This window comes from Patella vulgata, chromosome 7 (genome assembly GCF_932274485.2).
Source record: "Patella vulgata chromosome 7, xgPatVulg1.2, whole genome shotgun sequence".
NCBI lineage: Eukaryota > Metazoa > Mollusca > Gastropoda > Patellidae > Patella > Patella vulgata.
This window is the reverse complement of record NC_065885.2, coordinates 51,391,359-51,416,337: the sequence shown is the minus strand read 5'-3', so window position 1 is coordinate 51,416,337 and position 24,979 is coordinate 51,391,359. Positions and strand designations below refer to the sequence as shown.

The window sequence follows — 24,979 nt, the reverse complement described above, 5'->3', positions numbered from 1 at the left end:
AATAACTAAGATAACACCTTAAAGTTTTAATTTGAACAATCAAATTTGAACATGAGGGGACGTAAAAAATAAACAAAAACAATGATAAAAGATATTGGAATTAGTGCGTTTTTTCTTTAACTTATACAGATTACAAACGATTCCAAAATTTTAATAAGCCATCGACCGGTTTATTCGACTGACTATTTGTTTTGGACTTAGGGTCGACTCAATTGACATACAAAACGATGGCTGGAAACACCCGACTGCTTACGTCGGAATACGCATGTTTTTTTTAATCGCTTATATCATCATGCTAGGCCTGGTATACAAAAAACATTCATACCTTTAGGAAAGGGAAATTAATGCTTTTTTATTTGGTATTCTTCTTCAAATTAAAAAAGAAAAATATAAAATTGTTCCGTAAAATAAATTATTTCATGATTCGTTTTTGATTTAATTTTGGTAAAAATCTGTTTTTGCCATTCGCGACCATAACTTTGCATTCTGGGAAAAAATAAACATGGAGGTTGTTTGTTATGAAAATGAAGACGATAATATTTATCAAATTTAGCCATTGAATTCTCACGATGAATCTTAAAAATCTGTTTCAAGATTTTAATCCAAGGTTTATAGTTTATGTCTACACAATATTATTCTACCCACTGTTCTGTTGACCCGTATCTTAATTAAAATATTCTTGAACAATCAAATATTGAAATTAAATCTACAAGTGAAGTAGGCCTACAAGTACAACTACTAGTAGGCTACTACTTACTACTTAGGCCTCCTAAATACTACTATAGAAAGATAGGGCCTACATGTAGGCCCCTACCTGTAGGCCTAATCTGTGTAGTCATAGTGTCTGCTTAGAAATGGTTCCATTATTGGCATTACTAATACTGTTACTATTGATGTCTTCCGTCTTGCCTTCGGTCTGTCATTGAGTCAACTGGCGTGGTTTCGATTCCCTGGTGGTTGTATGTGACAAGGGGTAGGGTCGTCTGTCCAACCTCGTGGGTTTACTCGGGGTCCACCAGTTTCCTTCCACTTCTAAAACCCCTACGCGCAAGCGAATTATTGAAATAAAATTGAACCATGTGTTAGTCCCAAAATGACCTATGTTAAACCCCTCTCTCTCTCTCTCTCTCTCTCTCTCTCTCTCTCTCTCTGTAATATCACAAACTTATTTTTATTATCATTAGTCGGAGGAAACCCGAGTACTCAAAATTAACCCGAAAACTTACCCATGTGTTTGAAATTACCTCCCATCAAAGAAAATGTATTGTACAATTAAATATTCCAATGCACAAAAAGATTTCTCTTGCAAAATTTGACATTGGGAAATGCCAAAATAGTTGTTTATTTATTTCGTATTGGGTGTCAAAATGCCATATCTATTGAAACTGTTCATAGCACTTTACAGGAGGGGTGGGAGAATGGTCGAATGTTTAGGCGCACGCTATATCATAAGGTCTGTCATTGAGTCAACTGGCATTGTTTTGATTCTCTGGTTGTACTTGACAAGGAGTAAGCTCGCCTGTCCAACTTCGTGGGTTTTCTCTGGGTCCTCCGGTTTCCTCCCACTGCTGTAGTGCTAACAACCCCTACATGTGAGCGAATTATTGAAATAAAATTGAACCATATGTTAGTCTAGAAATGAGCTAGTTTGTTTTGAGGGGACATTAAACTCCATCTCTCTCTCACAGCACTTTACAACAATTTAAGTATTGTTTATAAAGTCAAGCAATGAAAATTACCACGCTTTGTTTTACTGCAAAGTCATTACCCTTGCTGATTGGTAACGGATCCACACTCACTGGATCTGAAGCAGATCGTGGTAATTTTTGGGGAACCTTGCTGTAGATTTTACTTTTACCGAACATTACGGTGTAGTGATACATCATTTTTTGACAGCAATTCAACCATTGCAAAGTCCTTTATATTTTGACCCAGTGTTTCCATCAAGGTCAATTGAATAACAATAGTTCATTTTTAATAAAAAGAAAAGTTACTTTTAATAAGAAATGAACTGTTCTTTGAAAATAATAAAAAAAAGTACTTCCTTTTCAACTGACCAATCAAATTCATGTTGCAGTAGATTATGAAATTTATCACACAAACGATATCTACTGTAGAATGTATTATTGGGTGATAAACAGTATTATACATCCTGCATTACCCCGGCGTATTGACTAAAAGATAGAGATAGATGTGTTCCATAGTTTTATATATCATACTGGTGGTACTGTAAGCTTATAACATCTTATTTGTCCTTATCATTCCAACGCATATCCCCAGGACTAGCCTCTACTAAATGTAAGCCTATTTTCTATTTCAGTAAATTCTTGGTGTTCACATGTTTGCTTGTATTCTGTCTATTGTTTTCTCTACGATTAGATGGAACAATAGAATGGAGTTATTGGGTTATATTTTTACCTATATGGTTATGGAAAGTTATGGTTATAGCAGGGGCTCTTGTTGGTAGTTATGTGTGGTGGAAAAACCCACATTACAGGTAAAATCTAAAATTTCTGACTTTATGAACAAACTGAAAGCCTGCGGATTGCTTAAACTGACCTAAGTTAAAAACCTGACATAATTGTTAATAATATATATGATTTTATGGACAAAATTCGCCATGACTCCCATGCACACAGACATTATTTATTCATATTCATATTACTATTAATGCTTAACCTTAAACCCCATATAATCCGACAATTGTAACTGACATACGGATCAGAAATGACACTGTATGAATCTTATAAACAGAATAAGGTACATAAAGTAACATCGTATATTTAAAATAAATTTTTCATGGTGCACTTTTACGTTCTCCTAGCACAAGTGTTAGCTGTGGTAGTTTTTTGTTTATAGTTCACAAGAAAATATTTGGAGTTCTGGAATTATGATGTAAAAGAAACCAAACATTATAGTATCTGATTGTCATTTGGGGGATTTTTTATCCTTTGCAAACCAAAATAGACTTAGAGTTGAATCTCTAAAAGGAATATCAGTCAAAAATGGTTCATTTCTGTTCAGTACTTACAAAGATTTGATGAATTTTGCATGTACTCTGCAGACAAAAGCCAGTGCCACCTGTTATCTACGTTCAAACTTTGTTTTTATTTTCATAATTATTATATGTTAAATGATCAATTTGAGTACATTTTGGCATGGATTAAACTATCAAAAATGAGATATTGTCACAAAAATGCTATTGATGATCAGTGACTTTAATATTGAAATGAATGTATTTGCTCCATATTTGAACTAAGATCTTTAAATTTGTAATTAAGAAGCTTATTTTTTCAAACTTTTAGAGGTGAAGGTGATAGCTATGTTCAATATAAAGCAATGGTAATGTGTACTGGACTTCATATGCTGTTATTAATGTTTGAGATACTGGCCTGTGATAACTTAGAGACCAATAACCATAGTTGGATACTTGTTTTCATTCCACTAATGTTTATGTCTGTTGTATCCATCAGTATTTGTATCTGGGCTGTTAAAAATGAACGAGCATTTGAGGTAAGTATGATCATTTTAAAAACTGTACATCAGAAACAGAGCTTTACTCTGGGTCACTTAACAAGATATTGGTCTGATTGATCTAATCATTATTTCTAAAATTTGTAAAATGTCTACTAGTCTGTGTTGATTTTCTTGTGTTGGTAAAAGTACAGTCTACATTCAGCTGCATTATATCTCGCCAGGACTTCCATTCAAATCGGGGTGGGGGGGGTGGATTGGATGGCCAAATGGTTAGCACATGCGCGCTGTATCATAAGGTCTGTCATTGAGTCAACTGGCAGGGTTTCAATTCCCCGGTTGTATGTGACAAGGAGTAGGGTCGTCTGTCCAACCTTGTGGGTTTTCTCCCACTGCTAAAGACCCCTACGCACAAGCAAATTATTGAAATAAAATTGAACCATGTGTTAGTACCGAAATGACCTGGTTTGTGTCGCGTGGAAGTTAACCCCATTTCTCTCCAATCAAATCAGTAGTGAATTTTCATTGCATCTCAGTAAGCTTATATTTCTTTGTAGAAGGCTACTAAAACCCATTATTCTACTTCCCAAAATAATTTTGCTCTGAAAATTTCAGACAACAAATAGTCTAATCTTGACATTTTGGCATAATTTTTTCATTTATAAACAGAATATTAGACCTGTAACAGTGAGACAGAACAGCTTTAATAAGATTGCTATCTTTGTGTGTTTTTTAGATGGAGTTATTTTGTTCAGTCAACATACTACAATTTATATTTCTGGCTTTAAGACTTGATAAAGTATTCCAGTGGAGTTGGGTGGTAAGAAACTAGACATAATATCAATTTCTTTTAATTTAGAAAATGATTGCTTCCTCAGACAATTTAAGCAGACATTATGCAAGAGCTAAATCTGCCTATTGCAGGTCTTTCTTTAGGCCTTAAATGTTACATAAACTATGAATTAGTCAATTATTAACATGACAAGACCATAATCAACTCTTAATGCATTCAAACTTTTCTGCCATTTAATGATTTAATTTAAAAATGGAGAAGCGAGGCTAAGCTGTGAACAACCGGTACATTCAATGCACACATCTTGTCAAACCTTCAAAGGTGAATATCTTCGCTTAGAATAAAGCAATTTGAATGAAATTTTGTGGATTTGAATACATTTTGTGGTCGATAATTAAACGTAAAAATGGATACTCAAGACTTTGTTTTTTTCGTACCGACTTTAGTAATGATGATCAAGGCTAGCCTACTTTTCAAAAGCTAATATCTCGGTTCAGAGTGAACCAATTTGACTGAAATTTTTCGCATATTCTATTTATGTTATCTTTTTGTCCCCCGCCTTTCGAAGAAAGCAGGGGACTATTAAAATGGGTTCGTCCGTCTGTCTGTCCGTCTGTCTGTCCGTCACACTTTTTGGGACACAATAACTCTCTTCCTAATTGAGCTAGAATGTTCAAACTTGGTGTATGTGTTTATTAGGTCAATGCCTTGATGGAGTTCGAAGATGAGCATTTTCCGCTTAGGGTAAGCAGAGATAAGCAATTTGATTGGTTGATGCTTTGGGACACGATAACTCTCTTCCTAATTGGGCTAGAATGTTCAAACTTGGTGTATGTGTTGATTAGGTCAATGCCTTGATGGAGTTCGAAGATGAGCATTTTCCGCTTAGGGTAAGCAGAGATAAGCAATTTGATTGGTTGATGCTTTGGGACACGATAACTTTTAATTGAGCTAGAATGTTCAAACTTGGTGTATGTGTTTATTAGGTCAATGCCTTGATGGAGTTCGAAGATGAGCATTTTCCGCTTAGGGTAAGCAGAGATAAGCAATTTGATTGGTTGATACTTTGGGGCACGATAACTCTCTTCCTAATTGAGCTAGAATGTTCAAACTTGGTGTATGTGTTGATTAGGTCAATGCCTTGATGGAGTTCGAAGATGAGCATTTTCCGCTTAGGGTAAGCAGAGATAAGCAATTTGATTGGTTGATGCTTTGGGACACGATAACTTTAGTTCTAATTAAGTGAGATTGATGAAACTTGGTGTATAGTTTCATTACAGTAATACCTTGTTATCTAAATTATCCCCCTTTGGTGATACAGTTTTTAGCATATAAACTAGATAATAATTATTCGGTTGACACACAATCAACGGCATAGAATACACGATGGCACAAGCTATAATAATTATTGATATAAAATATTATTTTATCGCAATTTAGCTGATATATAACTGGATAGCCCTCATAAATAAGTAGTGGAAGGAGGGAATCGATTTTCATATTCCGTTTTCCTGCAAATGTTATTTAACTTCTTTATTATATAATATTTGTATTTTTGTCCCCGCCTTTCGAAGAAAGCAGGGGACTATTAAAATCGGTGTGTCTGTCCGTCCGTCACACTTTTTGGGACACAATAACTCTCTCTAACTGAGCCAGAATGTTCAAACTTGGTGTAGGTGTTTATTAGGTCAATGCCTTGATGGAGTTCAAAGATGAGCATTTTCTGCTTAGTGTAAGCAGAGATAAGCAATTTGATTGGTTGATGCTTTGGGACACGATAACTTTAGTTCTAATTAAGTGAGAGTGATGAAACTTGGTGTATAGCTTCATTACATCAATACCTTGACTAAGTTCGATAATGAGCATTTTCTGCTTAGGGTAAGCAGAGCGATAAGCAATTTGATTGGCCGAGACTTTGGAACACAATAACTCCCCTTCTAATTGAGGTAGAATGTTCAAACTTGGTGTAGGTGTTAATTAGGTCAATGTCTTGATGGAGTTCGAACATGAGCATTTTGTGCTTAGGTTAAGCAGAGATAAGCAATTTGATTGGTCAAGATTTTGGAACACAATAACTCTCATTCTAGTTGAGTTAGAATGTTCACACTTGGCGTAGGTGTCTGATAGGTGAATGCCTTGATGGAGATTGAAGATGAGAATTTTCTGCTTAGGGTAAGCAGGGATAAGCAATTTGATTGGTTGATGCTTTGGGACACGATAACTTTAGTTCGAATTAAGTGAGAGTGAGGACACTTGGTGTATAGCTTTATTACATCAATACCTTGACTTAGTTCGATAATGAATATTCTCTGCTGTCATGTCATGGCTGAGTTCAATGATTTACATTAGTCGATGCTTTGGGACAAGATAACTTTGATTCTATCTGATGGAGAGTGCTGAAACTTAGTGTATAGTTTGATTGCTCGATACTTTTGAAAAAAATAAATGTGCGATTAATAAATATGTGTCATCTATTTATTTTTGGATTTCGGCGGGGGACATCAGCCTCACTGTTGGCTTGTTTTTTTAACTATACTCATCCAAATTAAAAACTTGACACTATGGATTTTTGGGATTAGATTTTTAATATTTGGTTTAAGGCAACTATTTTAGTGTTATGTTGTGCACAGACGACCTTGACATCAACAGAAAGCAAGAATACGTCTCGCCGAAAGTCCTTGACATTGATAACGTTCGTAATGTCACAGTACCCCCCAAAATGAAATTCACAGACTTGGAGAACAATCGGAATAAAATGTTTAGTAATGGTTGTGGCCTCCTCTAGCTCTCGTACTGCCACACAACGTCTTCTCATGGATCTCAGACCATTAGTAAACACTACGCGAGGAAGACGTCGCCACTGCTCAGCAAGAGCATGTTGAAGGTCCTGCAATGTCAGTGGTGGATTCACTTGCTGACGAACACGTCGACCCAGTTCATCCCAGATGTGTTCAATAGGATTAAGGTCGGGGCTAAGCGACGCCCAATCCTGGACTTGGACACCGGCATTTCTTAAAAAATTCTGGGTAGCAATTGCTGTATGGGGTCGAGCATTGTCTTGTTGAAACGTTAGTCCAGGCCCATGTCTCTGCATAAACGGAAGAAGAACAGGTTGCAAAATCTGATCCCTGTACTGGACAGCATTTAAGTTCCCTTGGACAACAACAAGAGGAGAACGTCCATGTGCACAAAAAGAACCCCAAACCTTGACGCAACCACCACCAATTCGGTCAACTTGTCTGACGCATACATGAGCGTAACGTTCACCTCGTCTGCGGTACACTCGGGCCCTGCCATCGGCAAATCTCAAAGTAAATCGAGATTCGTCACTAAAGACAACCAAATTTCACTGTCTTTGAGTAAATCTTATGTGTCTTGTGGCCCACACAAGTCGGTTACGGCGATGAAGAGGTGTCAATATTGGTCCATTATAGGGCCTCCGAGCTCGAAGACCAGCAGCCTGCAAGCGATTTGGAACAGTTTGTGCAGTTACCCTTCCACCAAACATCTCTCTACTTGTGGAGGTTGCAGTGACAAATCTGTTTCTAAGATGACATAATCGTATTGCTTGATCTTCCTGGAGTGACGTCACACGTGGCGCTCCCGCCCTTGGGTGGTCGGCAATAGCTCCAGTTTGAAGCACTCTCATTCTAAGATTAATTATTGTCTGGCGTGAACAATTAAAGGCTCTTGCAACAGTGACCACAGACTGACCAGCATAGAGCCTACCTATAGCACGTAGACGTTCTACATTTGAAAGGCGCGGCATTTTCTAACAAAGATGAAAATAACAATTTTAATTTGTTTTTCCTGTTCAAGTTACGTGTGCGTGTTCAGTTTAAGCAAACTTGCATCGATTGACCTCACGAGTTTGTGTCTGCACGTGTTTTTCAGGTTTTTCATCTTTATATGCTCAAAAGTCACGTGATCCATGTGACTTTACAATTTTATGAAATTAAAGGCTTCCTACTACTTACTATTGTTAGAAACACTTTAAAATTTATTTGACTTACCAGAAAAAATTTTTTGTTGAAATTCATCAGTCTCAAGTTTTTAATTTGGCTGAGTATATTATAGCAAGAAATGTTAACTCTTTATCTAATCTCCCATAATTACCCTTTAATTATTCTTAATCAGTTTTAGTGTCTTATAAGTACTTTTATTGCCGACAAAAGAAATAATATGTGACAAGCCTTGTTGACTACTCAGGACGCCTACCTGCTGTGAATGTATATTTCATTGCCTGGCAACCTATTTTTGTTTTAATCTTCTATATTAAAATACTGATCTAAGTAACCCATTGTTGTTTAAATTAACTTGTTCCAAGTTCTCTTCTTTTAATGAGATTTTTTTTTTTTTTTCAGATTGTATTTATTCCTATCTGGATTGTAATGTGTGTGACATTAATTGGTTTGTTATATGCCATTGTTTTAGCTATTATACTACTCAAATCACCTGACATTATACCAGAACAGCGCAGAGGGAATGTTTCTACTGCTGTTGGCTATTTTTTCTTAGTTGTACCATTATTAGTATTTGAGGTAAGTGGCCTATTATATAACTCTTTATATAAATAATTTATTTTAATTATCAGCCCTAAAGCTAACTTTGTATTTATTAGTAATCAAATTTTGGATGTGGGGTTTAAATTGGCATGTCTTAAGTTTCCTGTTGAAAGAATTATAAAAAAGCAATACCCAAAACATATTCTTGACTTAAAAAGTTAAATAAATCATCTATAGGCTGCTGTGAAAGTTTAAATTTATGGTGTGTTAACAGTTAACACTTAATAATGTAATTATATTTTATTTTCAGATATTATTAGCCAACAGATTGGATCACGCAAATCAGTTTAAATTTAGTGCTATTACTGTTCCTTTATTAATGTCATTGATAACTCTTATATGTTTATCATTTGGATCTAAAGGTGGAAATCATTGTAAGTATTAACAGACAATTTGCACAAATTGCAATAATAAATTCAATATATTATTAGATAAGGCTTAAATACAGATGTGGACTGTTGTATTCATGTGTAAATTCATAGTTTTGAACCTGATCTTGTTAGCCAAAAGTAAATGTTTCAAAATAACCAATGTTTAGATACATTCTATTATATGTTGAAACTAATTAAGAATTATGATTAATGTTTACCTAAAATTCCTGAATCTGAATGACTTTATGTTTTAACCAAAATAATCTTTTCAGGGTGGTTTGGTGTACGAAAAGACTTTTGTCAGTTTGTATTAGGCGTGTGTCCATTCCTTCAAGAGTACGGGAATATTTCTTACAGTTTACATAGCAATGACTCAGATAATGATTCCACTACAAGTCAACACGTTAAAACAAAATCATCACTCAAAAAATCAGACTATATTGTTGACCAACCAAGAACTGTTATATCAGTATTATCTATTGAAATGCCAGATTAGTCACATTTTACAGTTGTGTTACAAACCAGGGTATCTATCTGTCCAATTTATTTCAAATATATTTACTTGCCAAAAGTGTTAATTATATGTCGAGAGAGAAACACAAAACTGTGTATGTATTTCATATGAGCAGAAGAATCTGTGTACGGCTACATGAATAATTGTAGTATGTTTTTATTTGTGATAAAAGAGAAGAGTTATATCAGTGTATCAGAAAATGATACATAGACAGTAATTACACTCCCAGTGGTCCAATTATAATGAATTATTAGGGAAGTGTCTTTAATAAAGCTGTCAGCTGATTCGTCATTTCATGAATTATATGATTATAATGACCAAGGAACATGAGCCTTAAGGCTTGTCATCTATGAGTGCAAACTTGCGGCAAAAGTAATGACAACTATTTTTATTTTATTTAATTTAAATTTGGACAACTTATTTAATATATGATTTTGTAGTTCAAAAATATTCTTGAACTTATTGCAACGTAATTATGAATCCAGCTTTAATACTTTCATAACTGAGGACTGAGGTATTAAATCAAGAACATTTTTATAAAACTGTAACGCTTGTTGAAATACAATATTGCATAGTCTCTCATTTCACTCACATTTTCTTATCCAGACTGACTGTCACTGAAAAATTGACTGGTTGACAAATTACTAGACTGTCCTCTAGTCTATCATGATAATATAGTAAAGTGATCAGCTTAGATCTTTATTCATAGACTCTACCGAAGGAGGAGAAATCAGATCTTTGGCGAAATTTTCCATAATGATTGACATCTCAAAATTGTCACTCATTGACAGGAGTTTCAGATTCAACTAGTGGAATAATTTCAACCAAATCTCACCAGTAAATTCCACCACTGCACAAAAGGTATAATCCTTAATGTGGTGTGATGAAAGTCAACAGCTAAAATTGACACAAAGTATTATTAATATATGTAAGGATTGTATAAATCACATTTAAAAGCAGTTCAAACTTTAGTAAATTCTTTTATGTTTTCTGCATAGAGCTTGTAAAGAAACCTAATTGACTAAAAGTTTCAAATTATTTTGAGACAGTAATATTAATTAATTATTCATATTTACAGACCTGACCTCATGACAATTGATTCACTAATATTATTGTATATTTCAATTTAAAAAAACAAAAAACAAAAAGCTGATACAAATCTATACACGTGTAACGAGTAATGAGCCAAATATTTTTTTTATATAACAATAAAATATAATCCAGTAAATCTACCTCAGTTGTTTTATAACATTGTTATAATTCATACATAAATAAATCAAGAAAATTTATTAAAGGCAACTTACTTTCCCAAAAATGTGGTTCACAATATAGAACTATGTATCATGCCTGCCAGTAGTGTTAAAATGAACTCTTTTTGTTTCATATTGAGGGGCCTTGCCATAATGCAGTTGTAGTTAGTTGGCCACAGCATAGTGAATCTCCAGTTAAACATACATTATGCAAGAGCTAAATCTGGCTATTGCAGGTCTTTCTTTAGGCCTGAAATGTTATCTAAATTATTAATCAGACATTAATTAACTTATCCAGACCATAATCAACTCTCGATGTCATTGCTAGCCTGCGATGTTTATTGGATTAGGTTCCGATTTGCTGTTCGACTACCATTCATGATTTAATCATGAAATGGATAATCGAGACTATGTTTTTTATCGTACCGACTTTAGTAATGATGATCGAGACTAGGTTGAAAATTCAATCGCTAAAATCTTGGTTCAGAATGGAGCAATTTGACTGAAATTTTCAGCAAATTCCCTTTACATTATCTAGTTTTTAACTATTATAGTGAGAACTGCCAGCTCTTTATCTAATCTCCCATAATGTATCTTTAAGAAAAAGAATTACTAGGTATGAACTAGGTATTACTGTATGGTATGTTTATTGGTGTCTCGTTCAATATATTGATATTGTGTTATTATGGTTATATTAAGAATTTGTGCATATATTTGATGGTGTCATTTTATGAGACATGTGTGTTTGAATGACATGAATATGAATGATGATATATATAAATTATTTATACAATATGTAAATGAAGACATATTTTAAGATTGTATATTTTTATCCATATTTTGTAACCTGTAAATAATAGGTCTGTATTTGCATCCCAATTCCTAGTCTGATAGCTTTGATATGTTACTATTTGGAGGATTTGAAAAACTTTAGGAGCTTTAACACAATGTAAGGAACTCCCCACTACTTTTGATTCATCAAAATCTGATTCAGTATAATTTTGATTCATCAAAATCTGATTCAGTATAATTTTGATTCATCAAAATCTGATTCAGTGTAATTTTGATTCATCAAAACCTGATTATGTATAATTTTTAATGGTAGAGGGGGTACCTTAGCTACAACAATGCTATATTGAAACCCCAGTTTGTATAATATTATAAAAAACAGGAAATTATATCTGTATTCGAGATAACTATTTTTTTTGATGTTAACCAGACCCATTGCAATTAGAATAATTCTACGAGTTACTAGCACTCACATTGCTTTGATAGAATTTTATTCGAAATTCCAATATGCTAAAAAGATGTTTTCCACTTTATTATCTGGAAATCAAGGTATTTGCAGGATCTTTGCAACGTCAAGTGTCATAGTCTCAAAATCTTAGCTTTGCAAGTATTTCACTTTGCTTAGTGGCTTTAAATCAACCTTTAGACTTCATTCAATCAAAAGTACTTACCTGGTACTAAAAATATATATCTGCATATTTTATTAATAAAAGGTAGCCAATATGTAGGACAGTTACAGCTCCAGGTGAACGTAAGAAATTGAATTGGTAAAAATTTACCAATTTTCAAAAATCTTCCACTGAACAACTAAACAAAATTTTAATGATATGTAAATATAAATCAGCATAGAAATAAATTCTTGTTCAGATTTGTTCAAATGAAAAGGCTATAAGCTGTGAAGATCTTGAGGAGTAGTATGGAATTGATTTCTTATGAATATGGTGATTTAATTCCGAGAAGTCTTCTTTTCTACAAGTAATTTTTATACGCCCACATGGAAATGTGGTCATATATTGCTGTTGCCTCCGTCCGTCGTCCACAATTTCTTGTGAACACTCTACAGACTACATTATTATCCAATTTGTATTAAATTTATACCCAACATTTAAACTAGTGAAACGAAGAAGTCTATTGAATTTCAGCAATTTCCGTTAATTACTTGGAGAGTTATGGCCCTTGCTTCACTTTGTAGAACCTTTTGCTTTTGAATGCACTACAGACAAAAGTTATCTTTCGATCTGTATGAAATTTATATACATCATTTGAATTAGTGAAACGATGAATCCTATTGAATTTCGGCAATTTCCATTAATCACATCTAGGGTTATGGCCCTTATTTCACTTGTTGAATCATGTGAATGATTTAATGACAATCATCCTATCTGTATGAGATTTATATGCATCATTTTAATTAGTGAAACAAAGAAGCATATTGAATTTCAACAATTTCCGTTAATTTCTTCAAGAGTTATGGCCCTTGTTTCACTTTGTTGAACCTTATAAATGCTCAAATAAAGAAAGTTATCATCTGATCTGTATGGAATTTATATACATCATTTAAATTAGTGAAATGAAGAATCCTGTTGAATTTCAGCAATTTCCGTTAATTTTGTCATGAGTTATGGCCCTTGCTTCACTTTGTTGCACCTTGTTATAACAAAGGTTATCATCATATCCATCATTTCAATTAGTGAAACAAAGAATCTTATTGAATTTCAGCAATTTCCGTTAATTTCTTCAGTTATGGCCCTTGTTTCACTTTTGTTATACCTGTGAATGCTCTCTAACTTAAGTTTTATTTCTAAAATATTAGAGAAATGTATTGCTTCTCATACTGTTTGTATTAACCATTTCAAAGTGCTTATAAACAATTTCACAGTACCGAAACAGCTTTAACCCGGGTTTCAAATGATATTTTAATGGAAATTGATAATAGAAAATGTACATTTTTAATTTTATTAGATTTATCTGCTGCTTTCGACACGGTGGACCCTTCCATTCTTCTACGTAGACTTCAATTTAAATTCGGTATTTGTTGCTCTGCATTAAATCTTTTAGAGAGCTATCTTGTGGGTAGATAACAGTGTATATTAGTTAATTGCAAATCGTCATCTGAATCTGTTTTGTCATCTGGGGTTCCCCAAGGTTCTGTTCTTGGTCCGATTTTATTTACCCTCTATACGTCACCATTAGGAGTATTGTCAGAAAATACGGTCTCAGCTTTCATTTTTTGTATGCCGATGATACTCAATTATATATTTCATTTACACCTAATTGTCCATCTTCTTTCAATTTATCAAAATTGCAACTTGAGAACTGTATTAGTGAAATTAGAAAATGGATGTCAAAGAACTTTCTAAAATTGAATGATGATAAAACCGAATATTTGTTATTAGGCTCAAGGCATCAATTAAGTAAATCTGCACAAGATAACCCCCCTGTTGTAATTGGTAATTGTGATATATTTTCATCTTATTCTGCTCGTAATATTGGCGCTATCTTTGATAGTTTTATGCTTATGGGAGCTCAAGTAAATAATATTTGTAAATTGTGCTATTTTAATATTAGAAATATAGGTAAAATACGTAAATGTGTAACTGTAGAGGCCACTAAGTCACTTGTTAATTCTCTGGTCCCTTCTCGATTAGATAACTTTAATTCACTTTTAGTTGGTTTACCTTTAAAGCTTATAGATAAATTACAAAAAGTACGGAATACTGCGGCTAGACTTGTTACTTTAACTAAGAAATGTGACCACATAACTCCTGTTTTATATAATTTACACTCGTTACCTGTTAAATATCGAATTGATTTTAAGATTTTATTACTTACTTTTAAATGTTTAAATAATTTAGCTCCTGTTTACCTCTCAGATCTTTTAGAACTTTATACACCTGGCCGAACATTACGTACATCAGATAAACTACTTTTAAAGCCCAAAACTGTTCAACTAGTCTCCTATGGTCAGCGCTCTTTTAGTTATCAAGCACCTGTTTTATGGAATAATCTACCATTTAGTTTAAGATGTTGTACATCTCTATTCTTTTAAAAAACAACTTAAAACACATTTATTTAATCAGGCTTTTAACTGACTCTGTATACAATCGTTAACATGCCCATAATCTTGTTGTTTATGTGTGATTTACATTGTCACTTTGTAAAGTGCCCCTGAACATGTTATATGAAAGGGTGCACTATAAATATGCTGTAATAATAATAATAATAATAATAATAATAATGAAAGAAGTTATCATCCATTTTGTATGAAATTTATACGCATCATTTAATCTAGTGAAACGAAAAAGTCTATTGAATTTCAGCAATTCCCAAAAATTGCTTCTAGAGTTATTGCCCTTGTTTAATTCTATTGAACCTTGTGAACGCTTGAATGACAAAGGTTATCATCTGATCTGTACAAAATTAATATGCATCATTTAAATTAGTGAAACGAAGAAGCCTTATTAAATTTTAGCAATTTCAGTCTATTACTTCTAGAGTTATGGCCCTTGTTTTACTTTGTAGAACCTTGTGAACATTCAAATGACAAAATTTATCCTCCAATCTGTATGAAATTTATATGCATTATTTAAATTAGTAAAACGAAAAAGCCTGTCAAACGACGAAAATTATAATCAGATTTGTGTGAAATTGTCTTGTAAATGCCCCCCATTACCTACAAAAGAATAAGTATGCGACAACCCTTGTCGACCGCTCATACAATTTAGCTGCTGTGGGCGTATGTTTCGTTGCCTTGCAATCTATTTTACAATGTTTATTCCTATTTAAAGGAGTGCTCCCAAATTTATCAAGATACCTGTTCATATAGTGTTTTAAAATATGCAGATAAAAAGCCAAAATATAAGCATAAAGTGTGTCACCTGATAATCATGGCTATCCAGAAATTTCTAAACTTTGACTAGTATAAACATGTTTTATCCAGGCACAATTATAACCTGAAGTAAGAAAACGGTCACCATCAAAATTGTTTAATTGTTTCTTCCAAAATGTAGGAGTCTGCCACTACTGAATGTTGGCATACATTGTAATGCTAGTTATTGATGTTATTATCTAACAGATTAAATGAAAATTTGAATAAAAGTATAAATTTTAGAGCTTTGAGTTTGTTTTGATTAATCTGATAAGAATATACAACTAACATAAAAATTTATTCTTTATTTATATCTCAGATATTTACTTATAGCAATACGTGGGTATTAATTAAGTCTTTACACTTGTTCAGTGGACATTTATATACTGGCACTGTATAAAATAAAATTCAATTAAAGTGCCAAATACTTTCAAAAGTGTCACAGTGATCAGAAAAATCACTATTTGACTGGGCTGGGCATTATTTTAGACATGGTGAATATTTTCTCTTTCCTTTGGTAAAGTTAAAGCCACCAATTGTCATTTGATGGATGTTTAATCCCTTGCAAATTACAATATTGTGAAAGTTGAATTTCTAAAAGGAATATCAGTCCAATTCTGTTCAGTATTTACAAAGATGTGATGAATTGAAAATGTCCCAACATTCCGCATCCTCTGCAGACAATGTATAAAAAAAAGCCAGCACCGAAGATAGTAGGCCTAGGCCTATCTACTGTTGATGTTTTGGTTTTGTTTTCTTTATTAAATGTTAATAATCAATTTGAGTACATTTTAGCGTAGATTAAGCCATGAAAATTTATATTTTGTTAGAAAAATACAAATAAAGATCAGCTTGCTTGTTTAATTAATGCTAATCACAGAAACACTTGTCTGTGACCAACAGCCAAATAAGTGGTTACTCCCCTGTGTAAAAAAAAAAACTTCTCTCAACGAGTTTTCTCCCTTATGATAGATTTCTACAAATGAGGTGATAAAACTCCCTAACTTGCTCTCGGCATTATTCGTTCTTTTCCGTTCATTCAATATGGCAGTCACCAAGAAAACAAAACTCTCTCGCGAAGAAGAACTTTTGCTACAAGATTTTAGTAGAAATGTTTCTACAAAATCATCAGCTTTATTCTATGGGAATGCGCTGATAGTTTCAGCAATTCCAATTTGTAAGTAAACTTTAAATATTCCATTATTTATCTGTTTATATGCACTCCACACGCTCGCATGCCACGTATACGATTTATTAAAGTTACGCTTTTATTTTTAACTACCGGTACCGGTACTGGTGCTGTATTGCCAAATATTAGATTTATTCAACATTTAAAATATTAAGATCTAGGCAATATCAAATTTCTAAACTAAATGTGAATTGTCAAGTCAAGCCAAAGTACAATCGTGGTAGAGTCATAGATCGTATGGTAGAAATAGTAGAATAAACTGATGTAAACTAGGCCTAATAACACGATAAGATAGTCCATGTGCCCTCATTAGTGAGACTTTATTATATAAATGATTTGATATGCATAATGATTAGAAGTTTATTCTCAAATTGTTTTTAATATTTATCCCGCGATAACATCTTAAATGTAAACTGTTTGCCAACTCATTTAAGAAATGTTGTTTTCTAATGCTTCATGGAGAAAATGTGGAAGATTTTCTGATACGCCTAGTGTAGATAGGCCTACACTAGTAAAAAAAAAAACAACCTTTAAATGACCATATGTTTAATGTTATGCTTTTTCACTATGTCATATATCAATATGCAATGATTGGATTTGATTTGGGTTATATGGAATGTTTAAATATGGAATGCTATCATTAATGCAACCTTAATTTAAGACTTCAAGTTCAAAGGTAATTAACAAGTCTAGCATACATTTTTTTTATTCCAGTATTCAGTACCAGTATTGCAATGTTTTAGAAACTATTAGACCAACAGTACCATACTGGAATAATTATCTTCCAGTATTAATAGTATTATATAAAGTTCTGTTTATTCATAAACTTTACTCTATAATTAGCTAACAAATGTGTGCAAATAATATCTGTCGAAATATGTGAAAAATCGTTTAATGTGGGTTACTGTTTAATCAATAACATAGCTATCACCTAGTTTATTATGCAGTTGGAGTTACTTGGGCCCTATACTATTTAAGATGCATTATGTAAGATTTAGACGAGAGCTGTCCGTTCAAAAATAGATAATGAAAATGAATATATATTGAAAATTTCATTCAAATTACTTTATTCTGAGCAAAGTTTAATTATTTTTTAGTCAAATGAGAGATTTGATTAAACCCTTTAGGCGAACTCATGGGTACATGTATACAGTAGAACTTGCTTGGGCGTGCACTCCTAATCAGCGAAAACTTGCTTCAACGAGCACCAAAAATTCCCCCCAAGCGATTTTTAAGTAATTTAACCCCTACTAAACACACACCTGTTCAATGCATGCAACAGGCATCATGATTAATCCCCCCCCCCACCCCACCCCCCGTAAAAATTCTACAGTTTCAACGGTCACTCCTCTAACGCGGCCAGCGGTCACTATTTTACTAATAAATTCAACTAAAAGCTGGCCCATACAATGGCCATTGTTGAATGATACCATCTTGTCGTTCTTTCTTTGTAACTCTCCCGCTAATCCCGTGAGTAGTAGTAGTTAATTAACTGGACCCCCACTGATCAGGTAAAAAGAAATGTAAAAATAACAATCAACCCGGGATTATCTGTTTATTAATCTTTTGTTTTATTAAACTGCTAACCTGATCATTGTTTTCACTCGTAACGACACATTATTTGATACTGATTCAATAAAATGAAAGTACTGAGTTTTGTCACGATCATCTAGTATCTCTTTTCCATTGCCACTTTGTTGTTAAACAGACATTTTAGTGCCCCCTATAATATTTCATACAGAGTTACACCCCCTGTAAATCGGTGATAAAATCAGCGATGTTTATTTTGTTCATGTGCTTTTTTGATAAAATAAAATTAATTCATCGATTTTCTTCACAAAAATGGATAAATATTATCGAATGTATTACTAAACAAACATGTATACGCGACTACTTTGCATTCACAACTAGATAAAAAGTAAATGTATTGTTATTGTTATACTACATGAATAAAAAAATATATGCAATCTATATCTTTATTTTTTGGGTTAGGGGTTGGGGCAATATTGGATACCTCTAGTCAAAGAGCACCTCCATTAAGCAAGCACTTTTAAATTTCCCTTGGGTGCTTGCTTAATACAAGTTCTACTGTATTCCAAGGAGAAACCATTCCAAGATCAGTATTGTTTGTTTAACAATGTGTTTCTCATAATAATATTACATTCCCTAAAATGATCTCAATAAATGTGGCACTCCCTCCCCCTCTTCTGGAAATACATCACAATTCAAATTCGAAAATTTTAATGTAATAATAGAAATGGAAAATGATTATGCATTACTCGTCAACTGCTTGATGATATTGTTTTATTTATATTTCAGGGCTTTTTTGGAGAATACATCAAATGGATTTATGGCAGTCAGCAATTTTGTTTGTTGTATTTTCTTTAGTCAGTACATACTTAGTGGCATATGCTTACAAGAATGTAAAATTTGTCCTCAAGCATTAGTAAGTGTTATTTTTCTTACCCCTTCTTTTCATGGATCTTAACTCACTTTACATTCAAATTGAAATATGAATCATAATACCTATTTTTCGCTCAGAACATTTTTGTTAGACTTCATTAAAAAATACATATTAAAGATGGATCATGTAAGATTTACATAAAGAGCTGACAGGGAATATGTTGAAAATTTCAGTCAAATTACTTCATTCTGAACGGAGTTATGGCTGTTTAAAGAACAGTGTAGTCTCGATTGTCATTGCTACCTTAGTCTCGATTATCCATATTTTAAAATTAAATTATTAACTGCCAGTCTTGTTTGAATCCGTTGACTGATTGAGGAATAAAGAAAATTTGTGATATGGTACACATTCTGTTTGTTCTAAAAGTGAAACCTACAATATTTTTAGCATTGCCCAAAAGAGGGAAGAAGGTATAACAAAAGAAATGATGAGTAAATTATCAGAAGATAAAGAAATGACTAAGAAAGAAAAAGATGAAAGGTATGTTTGGGATATGGGTTCAGGTTATATGAACAGCACAATGTTCTTGGCAATATTCGGAGCATCCTTAGGGGATCGTATGCAATAAACTGCCAGACTTCACAACTAATAAAAGGCAGTATATCTTAGTGTTCTTGGTTATTTTTCATGTTAAGGGAGTACGCTTATTTAAGTATATTCTATAATATCCATAAATTTCTTTAGTTAACCATTCAAATTGAAGTCTAATGCTCATATTTGACTCTTTTTTTTTTCAGAGTTTTATGGAAAAAGAATGAAGTAGCAGATTATGAAGCAACAACTTTCTCAATTTTTTATAATAATGCCCTATACTTGGTGCTGTTGATTGTGTTTTCATTCTACATACTCAAGAATTTCAACCCATCAGTGTATCCTTTTGAATAATTAAAATATTTTTGAGTTGTGTATGACAAGTCTAAACTGAGTGTGAGACAGTTTGATACGATAACAATAGGTTACGATTCTACCTGGGCTGGGTCTAATTGACTTATTACTTATAGCTTATTAATACAGCTTATTACAAAGGAACTTCTAATCATAGAGGTATTTAGAAAACATATTTGGTATTTTAATTGTTATGAATTTGTCATAAATCGCAGTAACCCTTTTCTGTAAATAATTTGATTGTTGACCTTAACTTGTTACAGTAACTATGTTCTTTCAGTTGGTTCATCAGCTGGCCTATTGGCTCTGTTTTCTACCAGTTCAAAGTAAACTTGTTAGTGGTATAAGCTGTATCATATTACATACAAAAACATTTCATTCTTGATCTTAATTTTTAAATAAAATATTACACAATATTGATGTTTTTGTTACAGTAAATACCAGCAGACCAGCAGTGTGTTCTAAATTGAAGAACAAACTTGAAAGTAGCGAATTCCATGTCTAACGGGAGATGATGGACACTCCCAGCCTATGTTCTCAGATTTCGAAGTCGTAAATCAAAGTTATTAGAGAAAAATTAATGCATAACACTGAATATTGATGTGATTTCACTGTATATAGACCAGAGCCCGTCCTCCACTTGTATAGTAGTTGAGCGATTTGGGCATTGGCCTCATAAACTAGAATATCCCAGACTGGGAAGAATCGTGATATTTCAAACAGTTTCAGTTGTTAAACATGGTACGCTGAAAGTACTTAGTCATTTGGATATTATGAAACACTAGTCTATCTGTGCATATTGGTATGCCAGTTCAAAAATCCTTGGGGGTAGAAATTTGAAAAAAAGGTAGTAGGAAGTATCGCTGTCCACAACAACATTCTCTCCCTCTCATTGCTTGTGTAACCATATAAATTACTATATGTTAGTATTAAATTGCCAAAGTGTTTTGGTGTTGAGACTTTTAGCAGTTTGTAATAGTTTAGTATATTTGTTGCAAAAAATTAGATTATGAAATCACTCAAAATTATGAACCAACACAAGGAGGCCATAACATACATCCACATTACATACAGGTACATAATATCTTCAATTCAATTTTGATTTAATGAATTTAAAATTTACATGAACAATATTATCTGTAAAAGACCTGTACAAAAAGTCAATGGTTTCGATTTATATTTCTACATAATTCCCTTCGAGGTGTACATACTTTTGGAAAGGATGTTGATGCCGGTCAGGAAGAAAAAGTCGGTCACCGCTGAATTCGTGTCATCATTACTAGGAAAATGACAACCGCTAGCTCCTTTTTGAATACAGGTCTCAGCTATAGTTACAAATCTGGCAAAAAATATCATCTCTTAAGGCATTGGGTGCCACAGTGGCTAAGAGAGTAAGACACTGGCTTGCTAGTCTGGAGGTTGCGTGTTCAATCCCTGCATTGGGCGAGAAAGTTCATGCAGGACGGAGGGCCAGCCATGGACAGCTGCCTAGTCGTTTGGATGGGACAAAAAAGTGAGGTCCCGTGTATACATTGGCGTGCACATAAAAGGTCCCTTGGCAGTTGGAATTCGATATAAAAGTTGGCCATAGTGCTGCTGCCCGGGCAAAATTTCCCTCGCAGCACACTGTATGGCGTATTCCCGTTTTCATTAGCCCAGTCAGAACAGAACCGTAGGACGTTAAAACCCATTTCACTTCTTTTCCAAGTCGTGCTCAACCCTCTCATGAAAGGTGCCGACAACAGTGGCAATATGTCGAGTGGTCAATTGTCGATCAGCCATCACCTTGTCATGCTCCTGGATAATGTTTTCTTGAATGAATGCTGTTGATGGCCTCCCTGGACGCTGGTCATCGTCAAGGCTCTCTCTGCCACACTTAAATTTCACAGCCTGCTTTTTTATTGTTTCATTTGTCTGTACAACACTAGGATCTTGAAGAATTTTTATATAACAGGTGTTCTGGATCGCGTGAGGGATTAGCCAATGAACCCATATGTTACAGCGACTTCTTGGCGTGCCATGCACGGAACTGTGGGTAAACCACTAGAAACGTCAACGCTGATTAATTAATGTCTGACGTCATAGGGCTAAAAGCCGCCCGTTTGACCCCTGACGTGAACTCCCACTATAACTTGTCAGATCTTCAGGTAGTGTAGGCCATTGAAAGTATAAAAAAAAAAACGAGATATAGATCTGTATTTTAATCAGATTGGGCGTCACGGTTTTTGTTTTTCCATTTGTTTGCTTGCTTACAATTCCCTATCAAAATCTTGTATATCTGATTATAATCATTTAAAGCTTTAAACTATAAGGAAGAATGTGTATTATCAAAGAACCGTATAGTGCAGCTACTGTTTTAGTTCCGTCACCACACCCAATATTTCGAGTGAACCTGGAAATTGTATACAGAGGATTTTTTATGATTGGTCTTAGTAGCCCAGTGTTTCCTCTTTCAGAATCTGCCAGGTGAATCTCGGTCACCCTTGAGCGTTTTGAGAAATTCAAGATGGCCTCCAAGACGGCCGCCACATCAAATAATCCCCTAAAGCTCCCATAGTATTTATTCTAGGATGATAATTTTGGTGTCTAACCGTATGTTCCTGCGGTCAAGGAATACACTGAAATCGATATGGCCCTTTAACTCGTTAGCGGCCGTTCAGGGCCATTATTTCACCAAAACAAACTGTAGGCTATCTAGAGACAACTTATATATTTCTGGATATAGGAGCTTGAGAGTGATACGATAACACCAAGTATGCATATCAGGGCCTCCAGAGCCACATGGGTCGGTCCCGAAAAGGGAGATACAAGCTGTTTTTTGAACACTTAAAAAAACAAACATTTAAAAAAACCAAAACATTTTACCCGCAAAACCGGAACATAACCTCCACTAAACTAGGTAATATCCAGTTTAATCCTTTATCTGGTTTCAACCTGCGACAGCACAAGCGCAAGCGCACAATTCTGTATATTCTAAGCCATCCCTGGTGCAGTTACAAGCACACGTACTACATGAGCTGTCACTCTTGCATCCACATCTGATGAGCCACATGACAGACTCAATTTAGTATCTTTCTCCCAGCAATACAGTTCTAGGTCAAGTTCCGGTGGATTACAATCCAGTGAACGCCACACGATAGCTTGGTGATGAGCTCTTTTTACGTTCTTTGCAAATGTATCGTTCGTTGAGCAAGACTACATGGTTTGGGTGGGAATAATGACGGTACATTTCCATTTTTAGATGTCCAAACCCTCCAGCGTGTTTCAGACATAAATTTCTAGAACTCTGTGGTGTTTCGGGACAGTGGTGTTATCCTACGCTTCTATGTCCGGAAATATATAGTTTGTCTCTGGATATAGTTTGGTTCGCCCCCAACCGCCGCTAAGGCATTAAAAGGTCATAATATTGTCTGACATGTTTGAACGATTTCGGTGTATTCCTCGACCCCAAAAACATACGGTTAGACACCAAAATATCATTCTAGACTAAATACTATGGGAGTTATAGGGGATTATTTGAAATGGCGGCCATCTTTGACGCCATCTTGAATTTCTAAAAACGCTCAAAACGGCAGATTCTGAAAGAGGATACCCTAGGCTACTAAGATCAATCATAGAAAAAATTTGTATACAATTTCCAGGTTCAGCCATAGTTCTGCCGGACTATTTTATCGTTTGGTAGAGCGGTTTGACAGCCCGCCACTAGCCTCCTCTGTGGTTATTATATGTGTTACGACCCATTTTTGTCAATTTCTAGGTCCCCAATATTAGCGATTTAGCTCCTTTAACAGTTGTGTGAAATTCTCTACTAATGAGAAATGATAAAACAGTAGAGCAGTATGTAGTATAACGTTGCTTCAAGTCTGGACGGTTCAAAATCCTTATGTCATGGTGTAAATTGAAGTATTTAGGACATGTATAACAAACAAATTTATGTTTGTGTTTATAATGAACACTATTGAAACAATGTATCTTACAACATATGTATATATACTCTGTGAGTTATTCTGTTAATACACAGTAGATCGGGAAAATCATGGGGGGGGGGGGCCAATTGATTTTCTGGTGGGGTCTAAATATATTTGGACCCCTCCCCCCCACACCCAAAATTTACATAGTAGGCCCTAACTCCTATTTATTTACAACAATTATTAGAATTAGTTAAGATTCTATCTGTATAAACCAATGTACAAATTAAAACACAAACACTTATGTTTACTTTTTGAAATCCATTTATAATACACAAAATATCTATGCAACTTTCTTGTAAATGTCAATGTGTATATGTATATAGTATTGTAGTTAACAATGTGATTGCTAAATATGCATCCTCATAAACTAAAGTTATGTGAACAAGTTTTGTTTCATTTGGATCCTCCTCATAAAAATTCCCCTACTAAACTCTCTTTGTCGTGTTGTTAAAGCGTAACATTCAATATGTAAAAGTTACTTAAACATGATAAACATTGTATTCGTGTGATGTTTTAGTTTAACCCCGTAAAATATGCCAAAACAGTGTTTATAGAAGACTGAAACTTTAAAAAAAAAATATGGGGGTCCCCCCCTCCCCCAGTAGGAGAGTGACCCTCCCACTCTCTCCCTATCCGGCGTCACAGATTGTCAACATTTTATATAATTTCATTTGCGGACCCCCCAATATATATTTCACGGCTACGCCTCTGTTTAGTACGGTGGCTATTAAGACGTGATAATCAATGTATATTTTGATCATTGTTCATTATCCCGAAAAAGAATAGCAATAGCCTTGACCAAGGAGGACAATATTTTTAAAACTGAGCCTTTGTCAGCTCAGCATG

General features: G+C 34.1%; 2 protein-coding genes across 3 annotated transcripts; both read left to right on the top strand.

The window, feature by feature from the left end:
- The first annotated feature begins 490 nt into the window (after nucleotides 1-490).
- On the top strand, nucleotides 491-15,866 carry LOC126827354 (transmembrane protein 185A). 2 transcript variants are annotated; one of them, XM_050556649.1, is made up of 7 exons: nucleotides 491-607; nucleotides 2,321-2,497; nucleotides 3,306-3,513; nucleotides 4,211-4,294; nucleotides 8,632-8,808; nucleotides 9,083-9,206; nucleotides 9,476-15,866. In XM_050556649.1, the coding sequence occupies exons 1-7, from the start codon at nucleotides 570-572 to the stop codon at nucleotides 9,697-9,699; spliced, it is 1,032 nt and encodes a 343-aa protein (XP_050412606.1). In that variant the 5' UTR covers nucleotides 491-569; the 3' UTR covers nucleotides 9,700-15,866. The 2 variants fall into 2 exon arrangements, with proteins under 2 accessions (XP_050412606.1, XP_050412607.1); XM_050556650.1 differs by having other exon boundaries at nucleotides 514-607; nucleotides 2,380-2,497.
- A 775-nt stretch (nucleotides 15,867-16,641) lies between these two features.
- On the top strand, nucleotides 16,642-20,578 carry LOC126827835 (translocon-associated protein subunit gamma). Its single transcript, XM_050557400.2, has 5 exons — nucleotides 16,642-16,801; nucleotides 19,133-19,259; nucleotides 19,665-19,757; nucleotides 20,015-20,146; nucleotides 20,426-20,578. Exons 1-5 carry the CDS (start codon nucleotides 16,669-16,671, stop codon nucleotides 20,490-20,492), a joined length of 552 nt encoding a protein of 183 aa, XP_050413357.1. The 5' UTR covers nucleotides 16,642-16,668; the 3' UTR covers nucleotides 20,493-20,578.
- The last annotated feature ends 4,401 nt before the right edge of the window (nucleotides 20,579-24,979 follow it).